This window comes from Bombina bombina, chromosome 2 (assembly GCF_027579735.1).
Source record: "Bombina bombina isolate aBomBom1 chromosome 2, aBomBom1.pri, whole genome shotgun sequence".
In the NCBI taxonomy this organism is placed as follows: Eukaryota; Metazoa; Chordata; class Amphibia; order Anura; family Bombinatoridae; genus Bombina; species Bombina bombina.
The window spans coordinates 319945594-319969992 of NC_069500.1; the positions used below are offsets into that span (position 1 = coordinate 319945594).

At 39.4% G+C, this 24399-nt stretch overlaps 2 protein-coding genes across 5 annotated transcripts in view; one reads left to right on the plus strand and one right to left on the minus strand.

The window, feature by feature from the left end:
• LOC128648791 (oxysterol-binding protein 2-like) overlaps positions 1-9322 on the minus strand; it is a 731192-nt gene extending 721870 nt beyond the window's left edge. Inside the window, 1 exon segment of the mRNA XM_053701658.1 lies at positions 9046-9322. Coding sequence (XP_053557633.1) covers positions 9046-9230 — 185 coding nt within the window. The 5' untranslated portion in view covers positions 9231-9322.
• An 81-nt stretch (positions 9323-9403) lies between these two features.
• LOC128647771 (dual specificity protein phosphatase 18) overlaps positions 9404-24399 on the plus strand; it is an 89206-nt gene continuing 74210 nt past the window's right edge. The window contains exon 1 of one of the 4 annotated variants that reach the window (XM_053700495.1): positions 9404-9507. In XM_053700495.1, coding sequence (XP_053556470.1) covers positions 9483-9507 — 25 coding nt within the window. In that variant the 5' untranslated portion in view covers positions 9404-9482. Of the gene's footprint in view, positions 9508-9590; positions 9609-24399 lie in introns of those variants that run through there. The other 3 variants (XM_053700496.1, XM_053700499.1, XM_053700498.1) reach the window with 3 other exon arrangements.

Consider the following 24399-nt stretch of genomic DNA (forward strand, 5'->3'; position numbering starts at 1 on the left):
TTCATGTAGAGGTAAGGAATCCTGAATTAAGATAATTAACTGGGGTTGCTGATAACTAAGCAAGAAATTATAAGTTCTAATTCTAGAATTTTGTAAATTCTATACAGTGGATAATTGGTTTAGAAATTCCTATCTCTGACTGTGTTCCCTTTTTATTGAGGGGATAATTCTAGTCCCCTGGTTACTGGATTATGACTGTTTAGCAACTTTTTGTCTGATAGGTAGCAAACTAGTGCGCCAGAAATTGTAAAATCATTTGTATCTAAGCATTGTAATACCTCTGTGGCTTATATGTATTTTCTCTTATATACGTGCTGAGAAGAGACCCCAAAGCCTGAGAGGCAGACCTAAGGGCTTGGACTAAGGAAGGGAGACCCCCATTATTTCTGGGATACTTTGCACCCAGAAACCTAGGAGATTCCTTATAAGTTAGAGTTAGAGGTAAATCAGAGGGTATAATATTTCTGGATATACTCTTGATCTTAGGCTAAGGATTTCTAAAAGGAGAGGAAGAAAGAAGGAAAAAAAAAAAGAAAAAGAAAAGCCCTAATCACTCTCTCATATTCTCACTCACTCCCCTTCCCTCACTGTTCCTTACTATACGTTATCACTTTAAGGGGGTTAACCCCTTCGAATTAGTTAATACCCCAGTTTTTGCACATCACATTCACAGATTGATGGACAAATTTATTAATACACAGGTTAAAACGTCCCCCCTAAATATGTCAGCGAGGCAAAGGGATAAAAAATCTAAGGCCTCAACAGAAGTCACGGCCGACATTCACTCTACCATCACTACCTTCCCTCACACAAACACATCACTTGATTTACAAACACTTGTTTCAAATATATCAGAAGCCTTAACACCTAAATTTGATGCCCTCAAAAACGAAATAAAACAGGATATAGTGTCACTAACAACCGAAATTCGCCAATTCTCTAGTAGATTGAGCGAGGCGGAACAAAGAATCTCTGACTTAGAGGATATGATGGGCAATCATACTGATAAAATAGACTCCTTGAACTCTAAACTTATCAAAACCCAGTCTAAATTGGAAGACCTAGAAAACCGTGCAAGACGCAATAATTTTAGGGTGATAGGGGTCCCTGAGGAAAAACAATACGAAGATCTTACTAAATTCTTAACTAAAACATTACCACAATTACTCCAAATTCCACTAACTCACCCACAGATAGTCCTCGAAAGAGCACACAGGTTAGGCTGGCAACCTCCAGACAAAGAAAACCCTAGACCAAGACCAATTATAGCAAAAACACTTAATTATCAAGATAAAGTTTTACTATTACAATCTTATAAAAAAAATCAACCTATCCTCTTAGGGGAAACTAAAATAATGCTTTTTCAGGATTTTTCAGCTGAAACATCAGCCAAGAGGAGGGAGCTGGCCCCAGTCTGCACTAGATTAATAAATCAAGGATATCGAGCCACCATCATTTACCCAGCCAGACTGAAAATCATTATAGAGAACCAGACACATTTCTTTGATTCAGCCAGGGAGGCAGAAAAATTTATAAGTCAATCCTCTGCTCCAGATCAAGGGCTAAGACTTCAGGCAATGACTAACACCTAAGCATAGTTAACTAAACCTGAGCTATAGCCTCTCTCTTTCTCTCTTTTATGGCAGCTCACCATAAGGATGGTAAACGAGGCCCTCGGTGGTCCTCGGTTGTGTTTCTGTGTTTTTGTTGGTTTTTTTTTTTTTTTTTTTTTTCTCTCTCTCTCCTCTTCTTTTTTCCCTTACGATAAATTAGATGGCCAACACGTTTAATAGATTTAGACTGACCTCCTGGAATATTGGGGGTATTACCTCCCCAATCAAACGAAAAACAATAATAGCACATTTAAGAAGAATTCATACTGATATTGCCTTTATACAGGAAACCCATTTAAAGACAGAAGAAATATTAAAACTCAAATGCTCATGGGTTAAAGAAGTTTTATTTTCACCTAGCAAACAGAGAAAGGGAGGAGTAGCAATTCTTTTGGGGAAAAAGCTAAAATTATCAAATTCTTCATACAAAAAATGACTCTGAGGGAAGATTTATCATGGTAAAAATTAAGATTGATAAAGTAATATACACATTATGCAACATCTATGCCCCTAATGTTATTAATTGGTCTTTTTGGGAAACATTGCAGGCAGACATTATGATCTATAAAGAGGGTTACCTGATAGTTGGAGGGGACTTTAATATGGCACCCCAATATCCCTTAGATAGATTAAGACAACACCCATTGGCCCCCAGAACTAAAAGAGATAATATTGAATCCAAACTGTTTAACAGACTTTTTCAAAATCTTGGGGTTAGGGATATCTGGAGGTCACAAAATCCGGATTTAAGGGATTACACATGCCTTTCCAAGGTGCATAAATCACTCTCAAGGATAGATCTTCTTCTCTTGGACGAAGAATTATGTAAAACGAGAGTAATGGCAGGGATTCTTCCTATATGTATCTCTGACCACGCCCCGATTTTCTTGGAGTTCCAAGCTAGTGACCCCACTACTACAAGTAATCGATTTCATTTCCCATCTTACCTAGCCATGGATCTCAAATTTAAGAATTGGGTAAAACTTAAGTTAGAAGAATATATATCTTTTAATCAGGATTATATCAATCGTCCCACCATCTTCTGGGAGACAGCAAAAGCAGTGATCAGAGGTGAGATTCTGGCATATTGTATTAGGAGGACAAAGAAATTGAAATTTAGGGAGAAAGAAATCTTAAAAGCAGTATCTAATACATACAATTGCTATCTTCTACAAAAAACATCCAGCACCTGGGAACGATATACCCAGGCGCTGAAAGATAGAGATACTTTTCTTCTCTATAAGACTTCTCAGAAGGAGCTGAGATTCCAAGCTAAACTTTACAGATATGGTAGTAAGTCGGGTAAACTTTTAGCAAGATTAGTTAAAAAAGATAAAGAGGTTTTCCTAATTGACTCCCTATTTGAAGATGGTAAACTGATAACAAAAATGGACGATATATCACAGATATTTTCATCCTATTATAAAGATTTATATTCTTTAAAAAATTCAAATATACCTGCTCGCGAAGATTTCTGGAGTAAGATTGTATCCTCATCATTATTATCTGACCAGATTGAAAATCTGAATCTCCCGATCACTGAAATGGAAGTATCAAGAGCAATTCATGACTTACCTTTGAATAAAGCTCCAGGCCCGGATGCCCTCCCCAACGAATTTTACAAAATTGCAAAGTTAACAATCTTGCCATATCTAACCTCATTATATAACAACATATATACAAAGGGTAATCCCCCTTCTCCTAATTTTGCAGCTTCCTGCACTACGCTGATCCTTAAGCAAGATAAGGATCCAAAGAGGAAGGAGTCATATAGACCCATAGCCTTGCTTAATTCAGATTACAAGATTCTTACCACCATTCTGGCCTCGAGACTCCAAACAATTCTTCCTGGTGTTATTCATAAGGACCAAGCGGGCTTTATGTCCAAGCGTAACTCTTCAGCTAAGATAAGAGAATTGCTTCTTACTATTGATTTTTTCAGTACTAGGGAGAGTATGGGGGCTGGAGGGCAGGGGGTCACTCCTGATCTAGCTGTTATAGCAATAGATGCCGAGAAGGCTTTTGATTCAATACACCATGATCATTTAATTCACTCCTTGCAACATTTCGGTTTTTATGGTAATTTCCTTAACTTTGTTAGCAATCTATATAATGTAGCGTCTACAAAAATGTTAATTAATGGCTCGATTTCCTCAGATATTTGGCTTAAAAGAGGTACTCGTCAGGGGTGCCCTCTCTCCCCACTCCTCTTTAATGTTTCCATTGAACCCTTGGCCATATGCATTAGGCAACAGTTGGAGGGGATTAAGATTGGCACGGAAGAGCTGAAAATTGCTCTGTATGCCGATGATGTTCTTATTTATATGTCTAACAGTGCCAACAATATTCCTAAACTTATATCCATCATTGAACAATTTGGTTCCTTCTCCGGGTATAGAGTGAATACCACAAAATCGGAACTTATGTGGATTAAACCCCCCAAGGAACCTATGCTAAACATACCCTTCAAAATAGTCTCCAGAGCTTTTAAATATCTAGGGTTAATGATTTCACCTAATCCGGAAAAATGGTATAACCTTAACATTACCCCAGTTCTTAATAGAGTTATGAAGACTCTTAAAAATTGGCAGAATCTCCCCCTCTCGTTGTCAGGCCGCATAGCCTTATATAAAATGATTTGTCTTCCCAAAATTTTATATGTAATACAAAACATTTCATTGATCATAAGGGGAAGATATTTGACAATATTTAACACTTCTCTGAGAAAATTCCTGTGGCAAAATAAAAAACCCAGAATTTCCTTACTTAAACTTTCTCTCCCCAGAGAACTAGCGGGCCTGGCTCTACCAGACTTAAAACTTTATAACTATGCCTTTTTACTACGCCTAATTTTGGACTGGGTACATGAGAGAGACTACGTCACTAACAATAATCTAGAAAGGAACATAATACATCCATATCTCCCTTTAGCAACTATTCACTGTAATGCTGCTCAATTATCGAAGGAGGTGAAAAAGATGAGAACAATCTATAGCCCCCTTCAAGCCTGGTGGAAAGTGTGTAAACTCTTAGGTGTTGAATACAGGATTTCTAAGTTCATGCCACTATCAGGTAACCCTCAATTTCAAGCGGGAGTTCAATTTTCACCTTTCCAGAGATGGCATAAGGTAGGTCTAAGAAAGCTCTCTCAGTTACTAGATTTTGAAAGGACATGCATAAAAACCTTTGGCGCATTGAGAGCGGAATATAAACTCCCTCAAAAAGATTTCTTTGCGTATTTACAAGCAAGGCACTTCGCATCTAATATAATAAGCACTTACGGTTGGAATTGGTCCCAGGGGCCAATAGAGAAATGGCTTATCTTAGCTAAAATTGGTACTATGTCAATTTCAACTAGTTATACAGATTTGAGCTCTATAAAAGGAGCCTCTAATCTGGAAAAAATCTCCACTAACTGGGCTCCTGCTTTAAGGCAAAGTTTTATAGAGACTAGTTGTATCCAATTCTCAATTGCGGAAACTAAACGAGTCACTCTTTCTTCCACATGGAGAGAATCTCACATTAAATTATTATTAATGACTTTTTTCACTCCAGAAAAGGGAGCGCGGTATGGTAATTTTAAATTTAGTTCTTGCCCTAAATGTTCCCTTCCTTCTGCTAATCTTATACATATGTTTTGGGATTGCCCAAAGCTACAACAATTTTGGTCTAAATTACAATACTGGCTTAATACTATTCTGGGAACCTCCTCTCTGAGATTAGAGGTATCTCACATTATATTTTTATGGAAGGACTTAGAAGCTCAGATAGGCAATTCCAAAATTGTTAATATGGCCATATTAGCAGCCAGATACTTAATTCTCAGAAAATGGCGGGGAGGGACTGTCCCTAGTATTCCGGAGGTCAAAAACTGTCTAAAAAAACAATGTACTCTTGAGCAAATGGATACTAATTTAAATGAGGAACGAGAGGTCATTTCATTCTTTAAGAAGTGGGCATTTTTTATTAAATCTTTTCCTTCAAGTGAAATTGACCTCCTGATTCATCCATTTAGAAACTCAGAAATGGTGTTGTTGGGCTTATGGTAATTCATTCACTCTCTCTTCTTGTTCATTTTTTCCCCTTATTTCCTTTTTTTTTTTTTGGTTTTTTTTTTTTTTTTGTTTCCTCTTAGTTCTTTTACTTGTTTGTTTGTACGTCGGTTGTTTGTTGTTGTTGGGTTCACCCCAGTTAAGGATGAGGATTGCCGATTAAGTTATTGTCAGTTCTTAACTGGACGTATTTTAAGTTATAGGGGGAAAGTTAAACCTCTTCAACAGGTGATCATTTATTTGAGTGGAACAAACACTGAAATTTAACATTAGGCAGGTTAGCCTAACACAAGGTATACTTCTTCCTTTTTTGGTTTTTGTCTGTTTTTTTTTTTTTTTTTTTTTTTTTTTTTTTTGTTATATGTTTTTGTGTTTTTATGAGTGTTCATTTGTTTTTTTTATTTTACTTAATCAGGAAAAGCCCAACTAGGTGTACAAATATTTCATATAAAGGGATCAGTAATTTGGTATGTGATATGTGAAATTTTCCATTTAAAATTGCTTTGTTTTGTAATATATTTTGTTTTATCTGGCCCTGCGAGGCACAAAGAGATTGAATTAATTTGATTGTACACTCTGTTGGTTATAAATAAACATTAAAAAAAAAAAAAAAAAAAAAAAAAGAGACATGAAACCAATTTTTTTTTCTTTCATAGTTTAGAGAGAGTATGCGATTTTAAACAACTTCCCAATTTACTTCTATTATCTAATTTGGTTAGTTGTCCTGGTATCCCTTGTTGAAAAGGATTCCTAGGTAAACTCAGGAGCTGCTGATTGGTGGCTGCACATATATGCCTCATGTTATTGGGTCACTAAATGCATTAACTAGCTCCCAGTAATGCATTGCTGCTTTTTAAACAAAAGGACAAAAAGAGAATGAAGCAAATTAGATAATAGACATAAACTGGAAAGTTGTTTAAAATGGTATGCTTTATCTGAATCAAGAAATACAAAATTCAGGTTTCATGTCGCTGAAGACAGTGTAATGTCAAAAGTCATACACCATGTCAAAAGAAGCAACTGAGGCTGCCTATACCCACAGAAAAACTGGTTAGTTCTCCACGATGTGTGGAACAACCTACCTACCGAGTGTGCACGTATACCTAGAAAAATGTATGCTGTTTTGAAGGCAAAGGGTAGTCACACCAAATATTGATTTTAGATGTTTTTTTTTGTTCACTCTCCTTGCATTTTGTGAATTGATAAACTAAACTACTAACATTTCTATTTTCGAAAGCATTCTTACTTTATAACATTATTTCACAGCTGCCTAAAACATTTGCACAATGCTGTCTATACATAATAATATAGTAGATGATGTTGAAATAAAAACAGAAGTCCATCGAGTTCAAACTATACAAATCTTAATATACATACAGAATAAAAGCTGTAAAAAGCTGACAAGAAAATATCACTTGAGCATCTCTATGTAAAAAAGGAAGATATTTTACCTCAAAATTTCCTCAGCTCACCAGAGTAAGTGCTGTGTAAACAGTTATACTTCAGCTGCATGATGAAAAAACAAAAACAGAACAGTAGCTAATCATGATCAGCAGTGTTAATGATTTGCCTTTGAAGTGATCTCATAAAATTTCACTGAAATCTCATTAGATTTCATAGAACTTACTTAAGCTAAATAGGAAAATAGCATGACTGTGCCTGTACATGCCAGAAGCACACTCCCTAGCTTGTCCTGGGACAAGCATCCTGACTGGCTGATTAAAGTCTCTTTACAGTGGTGTGTGAATACTTAAGAAATTTGAGGTAAAATATCTTCCTTTTTTACATAAAGATGTTCAGGTGATATTTTCTAGTGAGCTTTTTACAGCTATGCTGCATCAGTTTGAAATGCTTCAATACTTAGGTATCATGTCCCTTTAAATTAATCCCATTAAAAAAAATGTGACCCATTTAACACAAGCAATCATATTCCTGAATTCTGTTTCTAGCCAGATATGTATCTAAACAACTTTTAAATGTATCTAAGGTATTGGCATTTAATAACTCCTCAGGTAATAAGTTCCACAATTTGATTGCTCCTACAGTGAAAAAAAGTTTACGTTGCAGGAGAATAAGCCATTCCATGCATTCCTAATTGTGCTGGGCTTTAGCGCCCTTATGATGGCATGGAACGGCATAGCCATTTGGCTATCAAAGCCTCTGCAGATTTCTATACGGGATAGCGGGATGGAGGGCGTGCCTAGCGTCATAGGCACTCCCTCCTGACCCAATAACATCAATGAAATCATGAACATTTCAATTTTTGCTTATTTGTTTACATCAGAACTTTGTTACGATGTAGACAAATAAGCCAAGGCGGGAAATGGTTAATTAAATAAATATATATATATATATATATATATATACATACACACATACATACACAGTATATATATATATATATATATATATATATACACACACACACACTGTATATATAAACAAACACATACTTTGCATTTAAGATACATGTTTATAGTGCTGCAGAATCTGTTGGCACTCTACAAATGACTGACAAGTGACAATAATAATAATAATAATAATAATAATACATATACACACACATAAAATGAGTGATGTAATTTAGAATTTTTTACCAATACATTTTTGAAAGCTTATTTTTCGTTAACACATAAGCAATGTGTAGGGTATTATTGAAGGTATCTCATTTTATAATACATAGATAGAGGCACATAATAAAAACCAACACCCACATCTATATTGGTGGGCAGCGACAGAGAAAAAAAATATAATTTTAATATTTTTTTTTAGGTGCAACTTGGGGAAAAAAATATGTATTTCCTGTTTTATTCCGTGATACTGATTTAGGACATTGCTTTAACAAAAACAAATACAGGTGATGCATGAATTTAAATGGTCGTAGCCGCCTCTTGTTTTTTTAATATACCGTTTTTGTATTTATAAAACACAGAATTAGTGTAGACAGAAAAAGCATGAGAAAATTTGTTTATCTGTATGCCCCCTGAGACCTGCCACCTGCCCATCAGATGCTTGGGATTATGAAGTTGTACACTCTACATTCAAGAAATACAAAATGTGTTCCCAATCCTTATCTACATCTAATAACCCTTGCCTGTACCATAAGCCCCCTGAGATCTCTTACTGATACCCTCATTTTCCATAAACCTCTCACCTACACCTTCAAATGCCAACTCGCAGGCGCCCTCGCTAACCTGAGGACTCTCACCTGCGCCCGCTCTACCCTGAGACTTCTATTGTGCCACTAAACCCCTGAGACCTCTCCGCAGTAGTTTCAGTGTTCCGAAACCTCTCCATCACCTGCAGCTTTAGCACCACTTTAGCTCATGATCACTTGTAGCTTCAGCCTTCTCTCACTTGTAGTGTGAGTCCCCTCTCACCTGTAGTAAGACAGCAACCCGTTGCTCAGCACAAACCAGCGCCTCTGATAACCCTTCAGGTAGTTAGTCCATTTGAAGAGCCAACCCTTGTATGTATCGGGTCCGGGGGCAGCTGGGGTCCCAGGTGTGGCCTGCGTTACGCTGCTCATATCTGAGCCTCCGGTGACCGCCGCGTTATTCTGCATACAAGAAAGCCAAGGCACAGAGGGGAACAGGGACACCTGAACCCACCGGAGCCAGAAGCAGAAGCTCTCCCCATAGACATTGACAAACTCAGGGGGCGGGGCCAGTTTCAAAGCACGCCCCTTCTACCACGTGACTTTGACAGCTTAGCGTTCAAAACAAACAGTAGCGTCACGTGAAAGCCGTGGCCTGCCTTAGTAAAGCTTCCCACGTGACTAGGTCGCAAGCGTACAGACGTAGGCACAGTAGGTCTTATGGTATGGCTTGAAGCTACAGTAGGTGTGTCATATTGAGTCATTTAGTTTGTATTTGTTGCTGAGTGAGTTGCGTGGTGCTGTTTGTTTTCAGCATTAATGTTACGATAGAGCAGCAGTGTGCAGGTGAGGTGGGAAAGGTTTTTATGCGGACCTATGTCATACAGTTTTATTTCTGAGACCAATCATTTTTTCGAGTGCCCTTCCCATTACCTGGTATCTGCTTCTCTAATCCTGTGCATTTTTTAGGCTTGTATTAGTGCTGATCTGTAAAAACTATTTTTGTGTTACCGTTTTGACAGTTACATATAGGGGACATACTAAACAGCATATTGGGATGATGGGATGATTGGCTGCAATGCTAAAGACTATCAATAGGTGTCAGTATACTTTTTACACACATTCATTGTAATGACTGCTGTAACTCAAAATGTGTTGTTCTTTTCTGCAGTGCTTGATACTAAATTGACTTTCTGATATATATATACAGTTGTAAAATGGAAGCATAGTAAATTATATAATATAAAATGAGTCAATAGTTTTGTAGGACTAGATTACTGATTTAATATAGTACATGTATGGGCAAAGGAACACCTTTTACCTGTTTTGATAGGAACCTGGGAATAGATGTTTTAAACATGGGGATTATGGGTTACACATGCCAAGGAAAATATTTGTTTTATTTCAGATAAGAATATGGGTATAAATATTGTTATACCTGGGGATTATGGGTGAAATCTCATGGTTACACATGCCAAGGAACATATATAACCTGATTCTGATAGGTATATGGTAGTAATTATTTTTCAACATGGGGATTATGGGTAAAATATCATGGTTACACATGCAGAGGAACATATATGACCATTTTCTGATAGGAATATGGTTATAATTATTTTCTACATGGGGGATTATGGGTGGAATATCATGGTTACACATGCCAAGGAACATATATGACCATTTTCTGATAGGAATATGGTTATAATTATTTTCTACATGGGGGATTATGGGTGGAATATCATGGTTACACATGCCAAGGAACATATATGACCATTTTCTGATAGGAATATGGTTATAATTATTTTCTACATGGGGGATTATGGGTGGAATATCATGGTTACACATGCCAAGGAACATATATGACCTGTTTCTGATAGGAATATGATTATAATTATTTTTATACATGGGGATTATGGGTGCAATTTGGTTACACATGCCAAGGAACATATATGACCTGGTTCTGAAAGGAATATGGTTGTAATTATTTTTCTACATGTGGCTTATGGGTGGAATATCAAGGTTAGACATGCAGATAAACACATTTGACCTGTTTTTGATAGGAATATGGTTATATTTTCTTCATGGGGATTATGGGTTGAATATTATGGTTACACATGCTGAGGAACACATTTGACCTTTTTCTGATAGGAATATGGTTATAATTTTTTCAACATGGGTATTATGGGTGGAATATTATGGTTACACTTGCTAAATAACATATTTGACCTTCTCCTGATGGAAACATGGGTATAAATATTTTTATATATGGGGATTATGGGTGGAATATCATGGTTAGACATCCCATGTAACTTATTTAACCTGTATCTGATAAAAATATTGGTATAATTATTTTTCCACATGTTACACATGTTAAGGAACACATTTGACCTGTTTCTGATAGGTATATGGTTATACATTTTTTTTTTCTCTACATGAAGATTATGGGTGGAATATCATGGTTACACATGCCAAGGAACATATATGACCTTTTGCTGATTGAAACATGGGCATAAATATTTTTTATATATGGGGATTATGGGTGGAATAGCATTGTTACACATGCCAAGTAACATATTAGATCTTTTTCTGATAAGAAAATGTGTATAATTACTTTTCTACATGGGAATTATGTGTGCAATATCATGGTTACACATGCCAAGTAAGATACTTGACCTGTATCTAATAAGAATATGGGTATAATTATTTTTCTACATGGGGATTATGGTTTGAATATCATGGTTACTTATGCCAAGGAACATATTTGACCTTTTCCTGACTGAAACATGGGTATAAGTATTTTTATATATGGAGATTATGGGTGGCATAGCATGGTTACACATGCCAAGTAACATATTTGACCTGTTTCTGATAAGAAAATGTGTATAATTATTTTTCTTCATAGGGATTATGGGTGGAATAGTATGGTTTCAAGTGCCAAGTAACACATTTGTCGTTGTGATGGGAAGATGGGTATAATTATTTCTTTCCTAAGATATGGAGAGTCCATAACGTCATTCAATTACTAGTGGGAATATCACTCCTGGGAATATCACTCCTGGCAAAGAGCACCACAGCAAAGCTGTTAAGTGTCACTGCCATACCCATAATCCCCAGTCATTCTCTTTGCCTCTGTCAATGGAGGAGGTGAAGTTTGGTGTCTGAAGAAATGAATTCCTTTTTTGGGTACTTTTCCCTGCAAGCAAAGATTTGGGTTTAGCTGAGTCCACGTCAATCTCTTCAGTAGAATAGTGGTGGCTTTTAAGCAGTTAGGAAGTTGTGAGGTAGTCATTGCTTTGTTTCCTAACACATTGCTGTCCATGGTACAGAAAGCCAGAGTTGGTTACTCTGTTCTTTCTTTTTCTACAAGTCTCTGTAAGGAATATGTGTCCTTTCACGCCTTGTGAGCTGTCTTCCTGCTGGACAGCTAGACTGCAGGTAAGTGCTTTTGTCTTCTAGGTCTTGGAGACTTGCACTTCCGAAAAATATTTCAAATGCAGTAGATAGACATTTATAGAATCCTTTATACAGTATTCTCTTTGGCAGTGGGCGGGCAGGCACATTATGTATGTTGAGACTAGGGATTAATCTTCCATTTTTTGGGACGTTTTTCCTCTTTGGGCTAATTTTGTTGAAATACTTTATTAGTATGTGTGTGGGGCTTATGTTTTATATAGGGATTTATGTATAAACTTAAAATTTGGCAGTGTGTTTTCTTTGTTTGCTTAGCTAGACCAGGCTAACTGACTGCTTGAGCGCTTGTGTAAATTTAGCTCCAGTGTTGTAGGCAGAGGGAAACACGCGCCTTTTACTTGCTGCGTAGTTCATTTGACTTCTCTCTGCTGTCGGATATTCACTGAGTGGAGCAGCGTCATTGAATTTCAGTCTCTTCAGTGTCGATCTACTATACGATCGTTTTAGAGACTTCTGGCAGCCAAATTGTGTATAAGTGTTATGGTAAGGCACCTCAGCCTGTCTGTGGTGTCGGGGGCCGGATTGGTTTATTATTTTAAAGAATTTTTGCATAACGTTGAGCGGCTGTGGTATTAAAAAATCTTAGTGACAGTGTATTTAAAAAATTTCTACAATTTGGGGAATTTTTTATTTAGTATATGGACATGGAAGACTCTGTGTCTTTTGACAAATGCTTATGTCCTCTAGAGGCACAAATTGTTTTGCTTATGCAATTCTGTGCTGCATGCTTAGCTAGAAAACTTCAATTTAATGATAAATTGTTGCCCTCTGAGCCCAATATCTCTCAGGATGATGCTGTTCAGGCAATGCCACAGCTTTCTCCTCAAACGTCCCAAGCCTCTATGGCGTCGCATACAGTGCCCTGCAGTTCCTCTCAGCCTCTTGGAGGAGTTTATTTGCCTGTAGAGTTTGCTGCACAGGTATCTTCTGCAATATATGATGCATTATCTGCTTTTCCTATGCTGGTAAAACGCAAGAGGAAAATTAGACATTCAAATAATAAGGTTTCTTTTCCACCTATTTCTGCGCAGGTTGCCCTCCCTCATAAGTCTGATGAGGAGGATACATCAGTAGCCTTTAAGGGTGAAGTCTCAGATTCGGACAGTATTATTCCTTCAAGCTTAAATCTGAAGTTTACTTCTTCAGTATCAGATGAACACCTTTGTGTACTGTTAAAGGAGGTATTGGCTACTTTGGACGACTCCGATACTTCTGTCGTTGTCAACCCTAAGAAGTCTAGAAAACGTAATAAATACTATGATGTTCCTTCCTCTGTGGAAGTTTTTCCTGTCCCAGACCGTGTGATGGTTATTATTTCACAGAAATAGGAAAAGCCAGGAATTCCCATCTCCCGTATTTAAAAAGATGTTTCCTGGGGGGGGGGGGGGGTGGAGCTAGCCGGGAGCCGGAGCAGTCGCATATCTAGCCAGCTCTCCATTGATATTTCAAAAGTTATACTTCTGCGACCATTCAAGACTCTCCAAGAAAGCAAATATGCGTGACTATTACAATAGGGAGCAAGACTACAAGGTCTGGCGACAAGAAGAGAACCAGGGCTAACAGATCAGAGCCTTTTCCTTCCACGCAGCTTGCTACTACCTACAGCCAGTGAGCGGCCATTTTCTAGATCATGCGTTACCTCAAGGGGTTTGAGCTATAATACTTCCACTACCAGCTACAGTTGCTGCTTATAAAGTAATAGTAGATGCTGTGTTCAACATCGCCTTGATCAGGAGAAAGTAAGTCGAGCACCCTACAGAGCAATAGACCGGCTGCCAATTGGAGAAGCCACGCCATTTACCCGACACTATAGCAAGGTGAGAGGGCGACATGGAGACAGTTGAGACATGGGAGTGCAACATGTTAGACTTGATTGCACATCATTTCATGCAGATGTCTAAAACTGTGGGAAAGCTATTGCACATGGCCCAGGCAAACCCTACAACTATGTGTGGTGTGCATATGGATCAGCCCTCTATACCCTCCCCTGACCGGTGCCATATAGAAGAACAGACAGGATTGGATGGTCCTATCACCAGACTGGTACGCACATTCATGCAGACTAAGCTGCGGCATGATAGTAGTGCTGGAGATCACAGTCTGAAGGTATCCGGACGAGGTTCGGCTCTAGTGAGGGCGGTGACATTCTCTCAGATCTGCCTCTGGTTCACTTTAAATTCGGCACGGATTTCCAACTACTTTGCTATGGTGTCACTTACCACTTGACCAGTTCTACTGCACTGCAAGCAGCAATGCTTATACTACAATCGGTGGACACTGTGCTTACATGCAGATCAGGAATAGGATAAGTAGGAACCCGGCAGATGTGCTACACACCCCCTCTCTGGATAATGTCTTACTGCAGGAGAATTGGCTAATGACCCTCTATGTAGTCAAACTTACCCTCATAGCTTTTCACTTGCAAAGGACTATATTTACAATAACTCTAGACATGGGTGTTACATGAAGGTTAACAACCAGATCATAGAGCATATGCAAATGCATATGTTGCAATTATACCATTTCTCATTACCGTTCATAAGGCTGGTGTAGGTTAAGTATTTTCCCTATATAGCAACCATTGTTCTGTATGTAGTGCTATTACTAGAATATATGTAGAACATTATTATAGGTTTGAGGTTGATATGTTTGGTCTGTTATGTTTTTTTTTTATAAATATTTTAGATTGGTAACTTGCATGCAGGGGAATATACAGTACCGTCAATTTATTTATGCTGAACTCCGTAATAGATGTATCGGGTGACAATACTGCTTAATTTTGTGATTTCTCCACGGGACAGAGGCTGGTAATCCCCCCTCCCCCCAAGCCTTACTAATGAGATCTAGACATTTGCTAGATATTGCCCAAGACATTTACCTATATTTACTTAACGACATACTGGGGATTTAAATTAAATTAAATTGCAATTTCTAGAAATAAGATGATGATCCCAACTGTGACCACTAGAGGGGAGTCAAGGATAAGCTATGTTTTATCATATGCAAGTAACATATGGAATCCTGTAGCTTGCTCTGCACTACGGTCCGGGTTTATTTCAGTAACCTCAACCCTCTAACTTCAGATCTGCTATACACAAACACAGTATAGGTAGGTAGGTAGACTTAGCTCTTAAGGAACTATATGATCTGTCTGTCATAAGTGTTTTGAACCGGCATATAACTTGTATTATATAATTTTTCATACCAAGCTTGACACACATTGAAATCAGCCATATTATACCTTAAATAATTACCAGGAACACAATTTATTTGTACAGCACACACCTCTGATGCATGGTAATCTACACCCTTTATATTTAGGTTTTCATAACCATGTGTATACATATTATAGTAAGTGCTAGGTTTATTTCAGGTAAAATTATACTGACAGTCAGGGTAGAGTTGCGTTCACCACTGAAGGAAATTATGTGCAGCTGGGTTCTCTACTAGCTGATATTGACCTGTCTCTGGCAATTCTATAAAGTAACACCACAATAGTTTTAGCTATTACTATTGCTAGATAATACCAGTATTGTCATGCTCAATCTCACAAACTAGAATAGGTCATAATATGTTTGGGAGCAGGCCTAATATGTTTGAAATATTATTTATATAAGTAGTCGTTATGTTTACTGCAACTGCCCTTTTATTATTCGATACTCCACAACTAAGTTGAAGGTCCACCCATTGGTGTTATTATGTCACAATACCAGTTCTGATTACATGAAATATGTATGGCACAACAAGTTACAAAGTTAAACTTATTTCTAAGCAGTTACTCCCCTGTTGTTACACGTTGTACTCCGTTATATATAACTCCATGGGCTAGAAATATTATGTTTGTCAGGTTATATACTCTTCAAAGAAGGGGAATTTGATTATCCTTAGCTCACCATTATAGACGGCTTGAGATATATGGAAAGGCTCCTCCACCTAAACCTAGCAGGATATGCGACATCGTTTGCTTATTAATAATACCTCTGATATTCCCTTTACGCCTTTCCTGTCGCTATTGGGAGTGTATTGATTTACATATCCTATATGTCGTATTATAATATACCTATTGGCATATCGCTATAGATAATATGTTTATACACATTTGGAGTATTAGAGAGGGCTAACATAGCTAGGCTGAGACTCCTATAGGTAATGGTTGTCCTGCTGTGCCGTCAGCGGCCGAGATGGCGCAGCCTAGATCATAACTATAATTTTTAGGAGGGAGTCCTAAACTGTTTTAATCTCTTCCTGCCTTAATAGACACCGTTACATATTAATCTACACTAGTACTCCTGTAACCCTTTTTTGGAAGTAATTTGTAGCCCCAGTTGAGAATACAGTTACTGTGGGATAACTGACAGACGATAATGACCTCCTCATATAATTGTAAGTGTTTCTGGTATAATATGGTATGATCCTGTACACTATTGTTATTGTTCATATAAGGTCAATAAGATGTATTCTGATTACTCTTATTTTATTTGATCCACTTTTTCCTTGTTTATACCTATTGCTGATCTGGACATAAGGCAAATTGTATATTTTGAGGGGTTCAACTGAGTATAGCACTTACTGTCTAATGTAGACCCATAGCACAAGGAACACTCTTAATGGGTTATATTCTGGCCCTTAACTTACTGGACTACATTACCTCTACTGATATTACTGTGCAAGCCTACTCTTCCTCTCCCACATTGGGCTTACTTGGTAAGCGCAGGAAACTGTATCCCCTAGAACAAGACAGTAGCTATATTATTTATTTTTCTGCCTCATAAACACTATTCTCTGGCCCCGTGGGACATATTCAAGTATGTGTTTGCTTTACTTAACGTTAGTACATAGGTTTTTATCTAATACAATATCCCCTGGTTTATGGTTTATAGGGATATTAGATCTCATAATATTTTCCTGCCGACTGTATCTCCCCTCATCCTTTCCCGCTCTCCATTTGAGAGCGGGTCATATCCACTATCCCTTACCCGTCTGTGTCCAGTGGTGACAGCAACCCCAGAGGGGAGATATTACATAAGGCCTTTTACCATACAGATCCAATGGTGCTATATTCCTTTATTGACCAGGTCCTAAACTTATATTTCCTTTTTTTTTTCATTAAAGCCTCACTCCCTTTGATTTTACTCCTGTTCCTCCCCCCGCCCGACACCTTTGAGCCTACTTCGTAGGCAAAGGAAAATGAATCCTATAGAAACATTTATTTTCTTGTTACATGACAACCATCTAATTTATTCATCATCATTATTTCCTCCTAATGATCCCAGCATATTGAGATATTAGAAATACGTAGATGTTGATTTAATTGTTCTTCTATTGATAATGAGGATGTGTTGATGAGTACACCACATCTATTTCCAAGAGATTGACATGTTATTCATGATGGTTGACACTTATTTCATACTTTTGTTGATATATGTATTCAATGTTATATCTTATGCTAAGACCAAAAGTGGCTATAGACCTAATTTACTTACCTCCGGTGAGTATTTATATCATATCATGGTCCAAGAGTGGCCTACTGTTTTCAGAGGAGGTATGTACTTATATAAAAATTAGGATATCGTTATTTTTGCCTATTATACTTTGAATCTGTATTTCCTTGATTATACATTATCTACTACTGTGAATGATATCCCAAGGTGTGTAATGTTCAAGCTTTGGCAATTTTTCATACACTGTATATGTTTATAATATCCTCAATAAAAAATAAAATGGGAAAAAAAGATGTTTCCTGTTGCTGACTCCATAAAGATTCTTGGTGCACGGTGCAGGAGTTTTTTCTTTTGTGATTCAGACAGAACATGCAATTTTAAGCAACTTTCTAATTTACTCCTATTATCAAATTTTCTTAATTCTCTTGGTATCTTTATTTGAAAAGCAAGAATGTACCTTTAGATGCCGGCCCATTTTTGGTGAACAACCTGGTTTGTCCTTGCTGATTGGACAGCACCAATAAACAAGTGCTGTCCAGGGTTCTGAACCAAAAATTGGCTGGCTCCTTACCTTAGATTCCTTCTTTTTCAAATAAAGATAGCAAGAGAATGAAGAAAATTTGATAATAGGAGTAAATTTGAAAATTTGGTTCAGTGTCCCTTTAAGGAACCCATGGACAAAAAGCTGGAAGCTTATTTGAAGAAGATGTATGTTCATCAAGGTCTTCAATGACAACCTGCAGTTTTTATTGCCTTTTCTGAATCAAATTTAGTAGAGACTTCGTTGGAGGAGATAAAAGATAAGATTAATGCTCTCAAAGTAGCCAATTCCTTTATTTCTGATGCTAACATGCAAGTTATTAGACTGGGAGTCAAGATGTCTGGCTTCACTGTCCTAGCCCGCAGGGGATTGTGACTAAAATCTTGGTGAGCTTCTGGCGCTTACTTACAAGGGTAAGACCTTGTTCGGACCTGGTCTGGTAGAAATAATTTCTGACATTATGGATGGAAAAAGTTTTTTTTTTCTACCGCAAGACAAGAATAACAGACTCAAACGACGTCAAAGTAATTTTCATTCCTTTCGTAACTTCAAAGGCCAAAAGTCTTCCTCTCCCTCTTTCAAACAGGAGCAGTCCAAGTCTTCTTGGAAGCCCAATCAGTCTTGGAATAAGGGGAATTAATCAAAGAAACCCTCAGCTGAGTCTAAGTCAGCATGAAGGGTCAGCCCCCGGTCCAGGATCGGATCAAGTTGGGGGCAGACTTTCCCTGTTTTGTCAAGCGTGGAGATGAGATGTCCCAGATCCTTGGACTGTGGACATAGTATCTTAGGGTTACAAAATAGAATTCAAAACTTTCCCTCCCCAGGGGCAGATTCCACCTCTCAAGATTATCTGCAGACCAGGTAAAAAGAGAGACATTCTTGAACTGTGTTCAGGACCCTTTTCTCCCTGGGAGTGATTATTCCAGTTTCAGTAAGGGAACAAGGTCGTTCTCAGGGTACCGTCCTTCAAAATGAAAACCATTTGTTCCATTCTTCCTTTGGTTCATGATGACCATAGACCTGAAGGATGTGTATCTTCATGTTCCCATCCATAGGGATCATCACAAATTCCTGAGATTCACCTTTCTAGACAAACACTTTCAGTTTGTGGCTCTTCCGTATGGCCTTGCCACAGCTCCCAGAATTTTCTCAAAGGTTCTGGGGGCTCTCTTGGCAGTGATCAGGTCTCGGGGAATTGCAGTGGTGCCATTCCTGGATGACATATTGGTTCAGGCTCCATCTTTTCAACAAACAAACTCTAATACAGAGATCTTGTTGTCTTTTCTACGTTCCCACGGTTGGAAAGTGAATCTGTAAAAGAGTTCCCTTGTTCCAGCTACATGAGTGGTTTTATTAGGAACCATAATAGATTCCCTATCTATGAAAAAATTTTTGACGGAGGTCAGAAAATCCAGAATTCTCTCCTCTTGCCTCTCTCTACTGTTCGGCCATTAGTGGCTCAATGTATGGAGGTAATTGGTCTGATGGTTGCTTCCATGGACATCATTCCCTTTGCTCGATTCATTTGAGAGCTCTGCAATTATGTATGCTCAGACAATTTGGATCTGTCTCACAGGATAGATCTAGACCAGTCGACAAGAGACTTACTCCCATGGTGGCTTTCTCAGGACCATCTGTCTCAGGGCACATGCTTCCGGAGACCTTCCTGGGTGATTGTGACCACGGACGCCAGCCTGCTAGGTTGGGGAGCAGTCTGGGACTTGTTAAAGGCACAGGGACTATGGACTCGGGAGGAGTCTGCTCTTCCCATAAACATCTTGGAATTTAGAGCGATTTACAATGCTCTGATGGCTTGGCCTCAATTGTCCTTAGCCTGGTTTATCAGGTTTCAGTCGGACAACATCACCTCAGTGGCTTACATCAACCATCAAGGAGGAACTCGGAGTTGCTTAGCCATGAAAGAAATGGCATGGATTATTCAGTGGGCGGAAGCTCACAATTGTTGTCTGCCATCCACATTCCTGGAGTGGATAACTGGGAAGTGGATTTCCTGAGGAGACAGACATTTCTTCCCGGGTAGTGAGCTCTCCATCTGGAGGTGTTCTCCAGGTTAACCCACAAATGGAGGGTGCCAGAGTTGGATCTGATGGTGTCTCGGCAGAACGCCAAGCTTCCAAGGTACGGTTCAAGGTCAAGAGATCCTCAGGCCACTCTGATAGATGCTGTGGTGGTTCCTTGGGATTTCGGTCTAGCATACCTGTTTCCTCCGTTCGCACTCCTTCCACGAGTTATTGCTTGTATCAAACAGGAGAGAGCATAATTAATTCTAATAGCTCCTGCATGGCCTTGCAGGATCTGGTATGCAGACCTAGTGAGGATTTCATCTCGGCCACCTTGGAAGTTACCTCTGAGGAAGGACCTTCTAACTCAGGGTCCATTCCTCCATCGAAATCTCGTTTGTCTGAAGCTGACTGCTTGGAGATTTAAACCTTTTGCCCCATTCTTGGAGCCTTAATCATTTTCTTAAAGTTTTGCAGCAGGTTCTGTTTGAGCCAATGCATTTCATAGATATTAAGTTGTTATCTTGGAAGGTTTTGTTTTATTGCTATCTCTTCTGCTCTGAGAGTTTCGGAACTCTCGGCTTTGCAGTGTGATTCTCCTTACCTTCTATTTCATGCGGATAGGGCGCTTCTTCGTACTAAATTGGGGTTTCTTCCTAAAGTGGTTCCGGAGAGAAATATTTTAAATTTAATTTTTATTTCATATCCATAACATAACAGTTGGAGACTCGCAGGACCCCTTTTTCGGCATCATATACAGGTAGAATAATGGGTCAGCTGACCCTACACAAAATGAATGGAAAGAATTCTACACATTTGAGGAAGATAATAAATAAGACAAACAAGAAGGACAATACAAATCCCTTTAGATCTAGATACGTCAAATTATCTTCACCATGCCTAAAGTCAGTTAACCTGTTGTTTCTTTTGCGGGTGAGCGGATCAGTGGTAGTATAGTAGAGCACTTCAGCTTAGATGTATTGAGTGTAGGGGAGAGCAAGGAGGGGGGGGGGGTAGGGGGGGCACATCTGTGTGGGATAGGGAATGGTGGGGGGGAAGCATGTTACAGTCAGTACTTCTAGGTGATACATGCTATCCAACAAGTAAAGTAGTCAGGTCATTAACTGTCTGTTGGGGCGTCACTTGTCAAGATCTGTGGGTGCCACAAAGTATCGTGGTTGTTCTTCCAGTCAGCCCAAGCCATCTCGAACAGGTCAGATTTGTTAAGATCAAAATATATCGCCTTTTCCATTGTGTACAAGTAGGCCATTGTACGGGTGATGTCCTGCCAACTGGGGGGAGCATCTCTTTTCCAAGCCCGGGCTATATTGGTTTTGATCGAGGCCAAAAGATAGATTCCAAAGATTCCCTGGTGTTTGGGAAGGGTGTGAAGGCCTAAATGAAGGAGAGCGAGCGCCGGACCAGCAGAGACTCTAAAGCCATAAGCAGAGAGGATACGCATTGCTCTTTCCCTCAGGGGTCTAATAATGGGACACTCCCACCATATATGTAGCAAACTACCATGGAGGCCACAGCCTCTCCAACATAGTGGAGACGTTCCTGGAAACATGTTAGACAAACGGGTAGGAACAAAGTACCAATGCGAGAGAACTTTGTAGTACGTCTCAAACATGGTTACGCAATGCAGAGTCTTCGATAGCGGCCTGACGAGTTTACGTCCTCCCTGCCAGATAGATTCCCAAAGAGTGGGAGGGCGGGAGGCGGTCGGAAGAAAGCTCCAGCTTCTCAGAAAGCTCTGTATTCTAGTGATTTCAAAAGTGAGGTACTTAGGGGCGGCTACTTGCTGGTCCAGCTGTGCTAAAGTTATAAATTCATCCGGTTGTGTGGCAGACCAAAAGTCTGAGACTTTGGTAACTCCTAAACGGGCCCACGTGTTTGGATGAGTATCAGGCAAGCTCGTAAGCAGTCCGGCTACTGAGGTTATAAGGGAAGGATGAGGCACAATGAGTTGGCGATGCCTAAGCCTATCCCAGACCGATAGGCACTCTAGGATGACCAGATTCCCAATGCCCAGCGATCTGCGGCTATGTGGCGGGATCCATATGACATCTCGAAGAAGAACATTGGATGGCAGTGATGCCTGTTCAAGTTCTCTCCATCTGTCGCAAGACTGGAGCACTCCCCATTGGGAGATATGCGTTAGCATGGCTCCCTCGTAATATTTCACTACTGACGGTGATGCGAGTCTGCCTAATGGAACAGGGAATTGCAACGTTTTCTGAGCTATTCGGGGGGTTTTGCCTTGCCAGATGAACTTTGTGATCTCACTCTGAAATTGGAGGAGGAGATGCATAGGGATTTTTATTGGTAGACAGCGGAATAAATATGTCAACTTAGGGAGAAAGGACATTTTAAGCGACGCTATCCTTCCCATCCATGAGATGGACTTATGGTCCCACGTATTTTTCAGGCTGCGTAATTCTCTTAGTACGGAGGAGTAGTTGTCTTTTATCATTTGTTGGGCATTAGAAGACAGCTTTACTCCTAAGTGGGTAATCTGCTCAGTTAACCACTTGAATTTATATTTATCCTTCAAATCTCGAATATATGGTTGTGGGTATCCCCACCAGAAGATCTCGGTTTTGTGTGAGTTAAGTCTGTAGAAGGAGAGATCTCCAAATATCCTCAGATTCTCCATCAATCTAGGGATGGCTCTGGCAGGGTCTGCAGTGAACACAGTGATATCATCTGCAAACAGTGCTATTTTATGCAGCATGCCCGAAAGTCTAATCCCTGGAAGGGACGCGTCCGAACGGATTGTAGTGGCCAGAGGTTCAATCTCTAGGGCAAACAACAGGGGTGAAAGCGGGCACCCCTGCCTAGTGCCGTTAGATATATTGAACGGTGAGGTTCGAAATCCTAAACCCCTGACATATGCCGTGGCTGCCGAGTACAAAGCCTTAATAGCCACACAGGTTTCGGGAGGGAAATTAAAAGCTTGGAGTGTTTCCCATAGGTATTCCCATCGAACTCGATCAAAAGCCTTCTCAGCATCTAAGGAGATAACTGAGAAGGGTTTCTTCATCCTGGTTGACTCGCTCATAATGTTACGTTGGTGTTATCAGGACCCTCTCTGTTGTAAATAAACCCCACCTGATTGGGGCTAATTAGATCTGGCAGCAGTTTACCTATACGGGTAGCCAAAATCTTGGAATAGATCTTGATGTCCAAGTTAATCAGGGAAATCGGTCTATAATTTAAACAGAGAGATGGGTCTTTACCCGGTTTGGGTATGGTAATAATAGCAGCTTGTAGGAATTCTGCTTTAAGAGACCCGTCTCTGCTTGCTAAGTCGAAAAACCTGAGTAAGTATGGAGCCAGTTCATGGACATACTGTTTGTAGAACTGGGCAGGGAACCCATCAGGGCCAGGAGCCTTAAAAGGTTTTAGGCGTTTGATGGTTGGTTTGAGTTCGAGCAGCGAGAATGGCATGGTAAGCGCGGTTTGCTGCTCTGTATTGAGTGCAGGCAGATTTAGAGAAGTCAGATACTTTTTAATTTCAGATATGGGGGACGGTTTTGGGATTTCTTCTGTGCCGATGTTATATAATTTGGAATAGAAATCTGCGAAGCTTTCACCTATCAAAGATGGTTTATTGTGTAACTTATTATTATGAAGGATTTGTGATATGCAGGTTGCACTGTGTTTGTTCCGTAATTTGTTGGCTAAGAGAGTATCAGCCTTGTTTCCCTTGTGGTAAAATAATTGTTTTAGTTTGGAAAGGGTGTATTGAGTTCGCTTCAGTTCTAGTTGGTTGATATGGTCTCTAATCACTCTGATCTGCTCGGTCAGGTCTGCCGAGACAGAGGCCCGATTACTTGATTCTAGGTGTCTGAGTTTGGTATGTGCCTGCGCAAGTGTTAGGCCAGCCTGCTTCCTCAGGTGGCTCTGTTTGCGGATTATGAGTCCTCGAGCCATTGCTTTGATGGCACCCCATAGGATATCATCTGAGGTCTGCCCATTATCATTTTGTCTGAGCAATTCAGATAGGTCGCATCTCAGTTCCTCTCTAAACGCGATGTCTCTCAGGATATGGCGTGGAAGTCTACAATCTGCCCGAGGAAATGGCTTGTCCGAGGGATGCAAATCAGTTAGTAGTAAGTCGTGGTCTGACCAAGTGCTTATAGCAATCTCTGATCGAG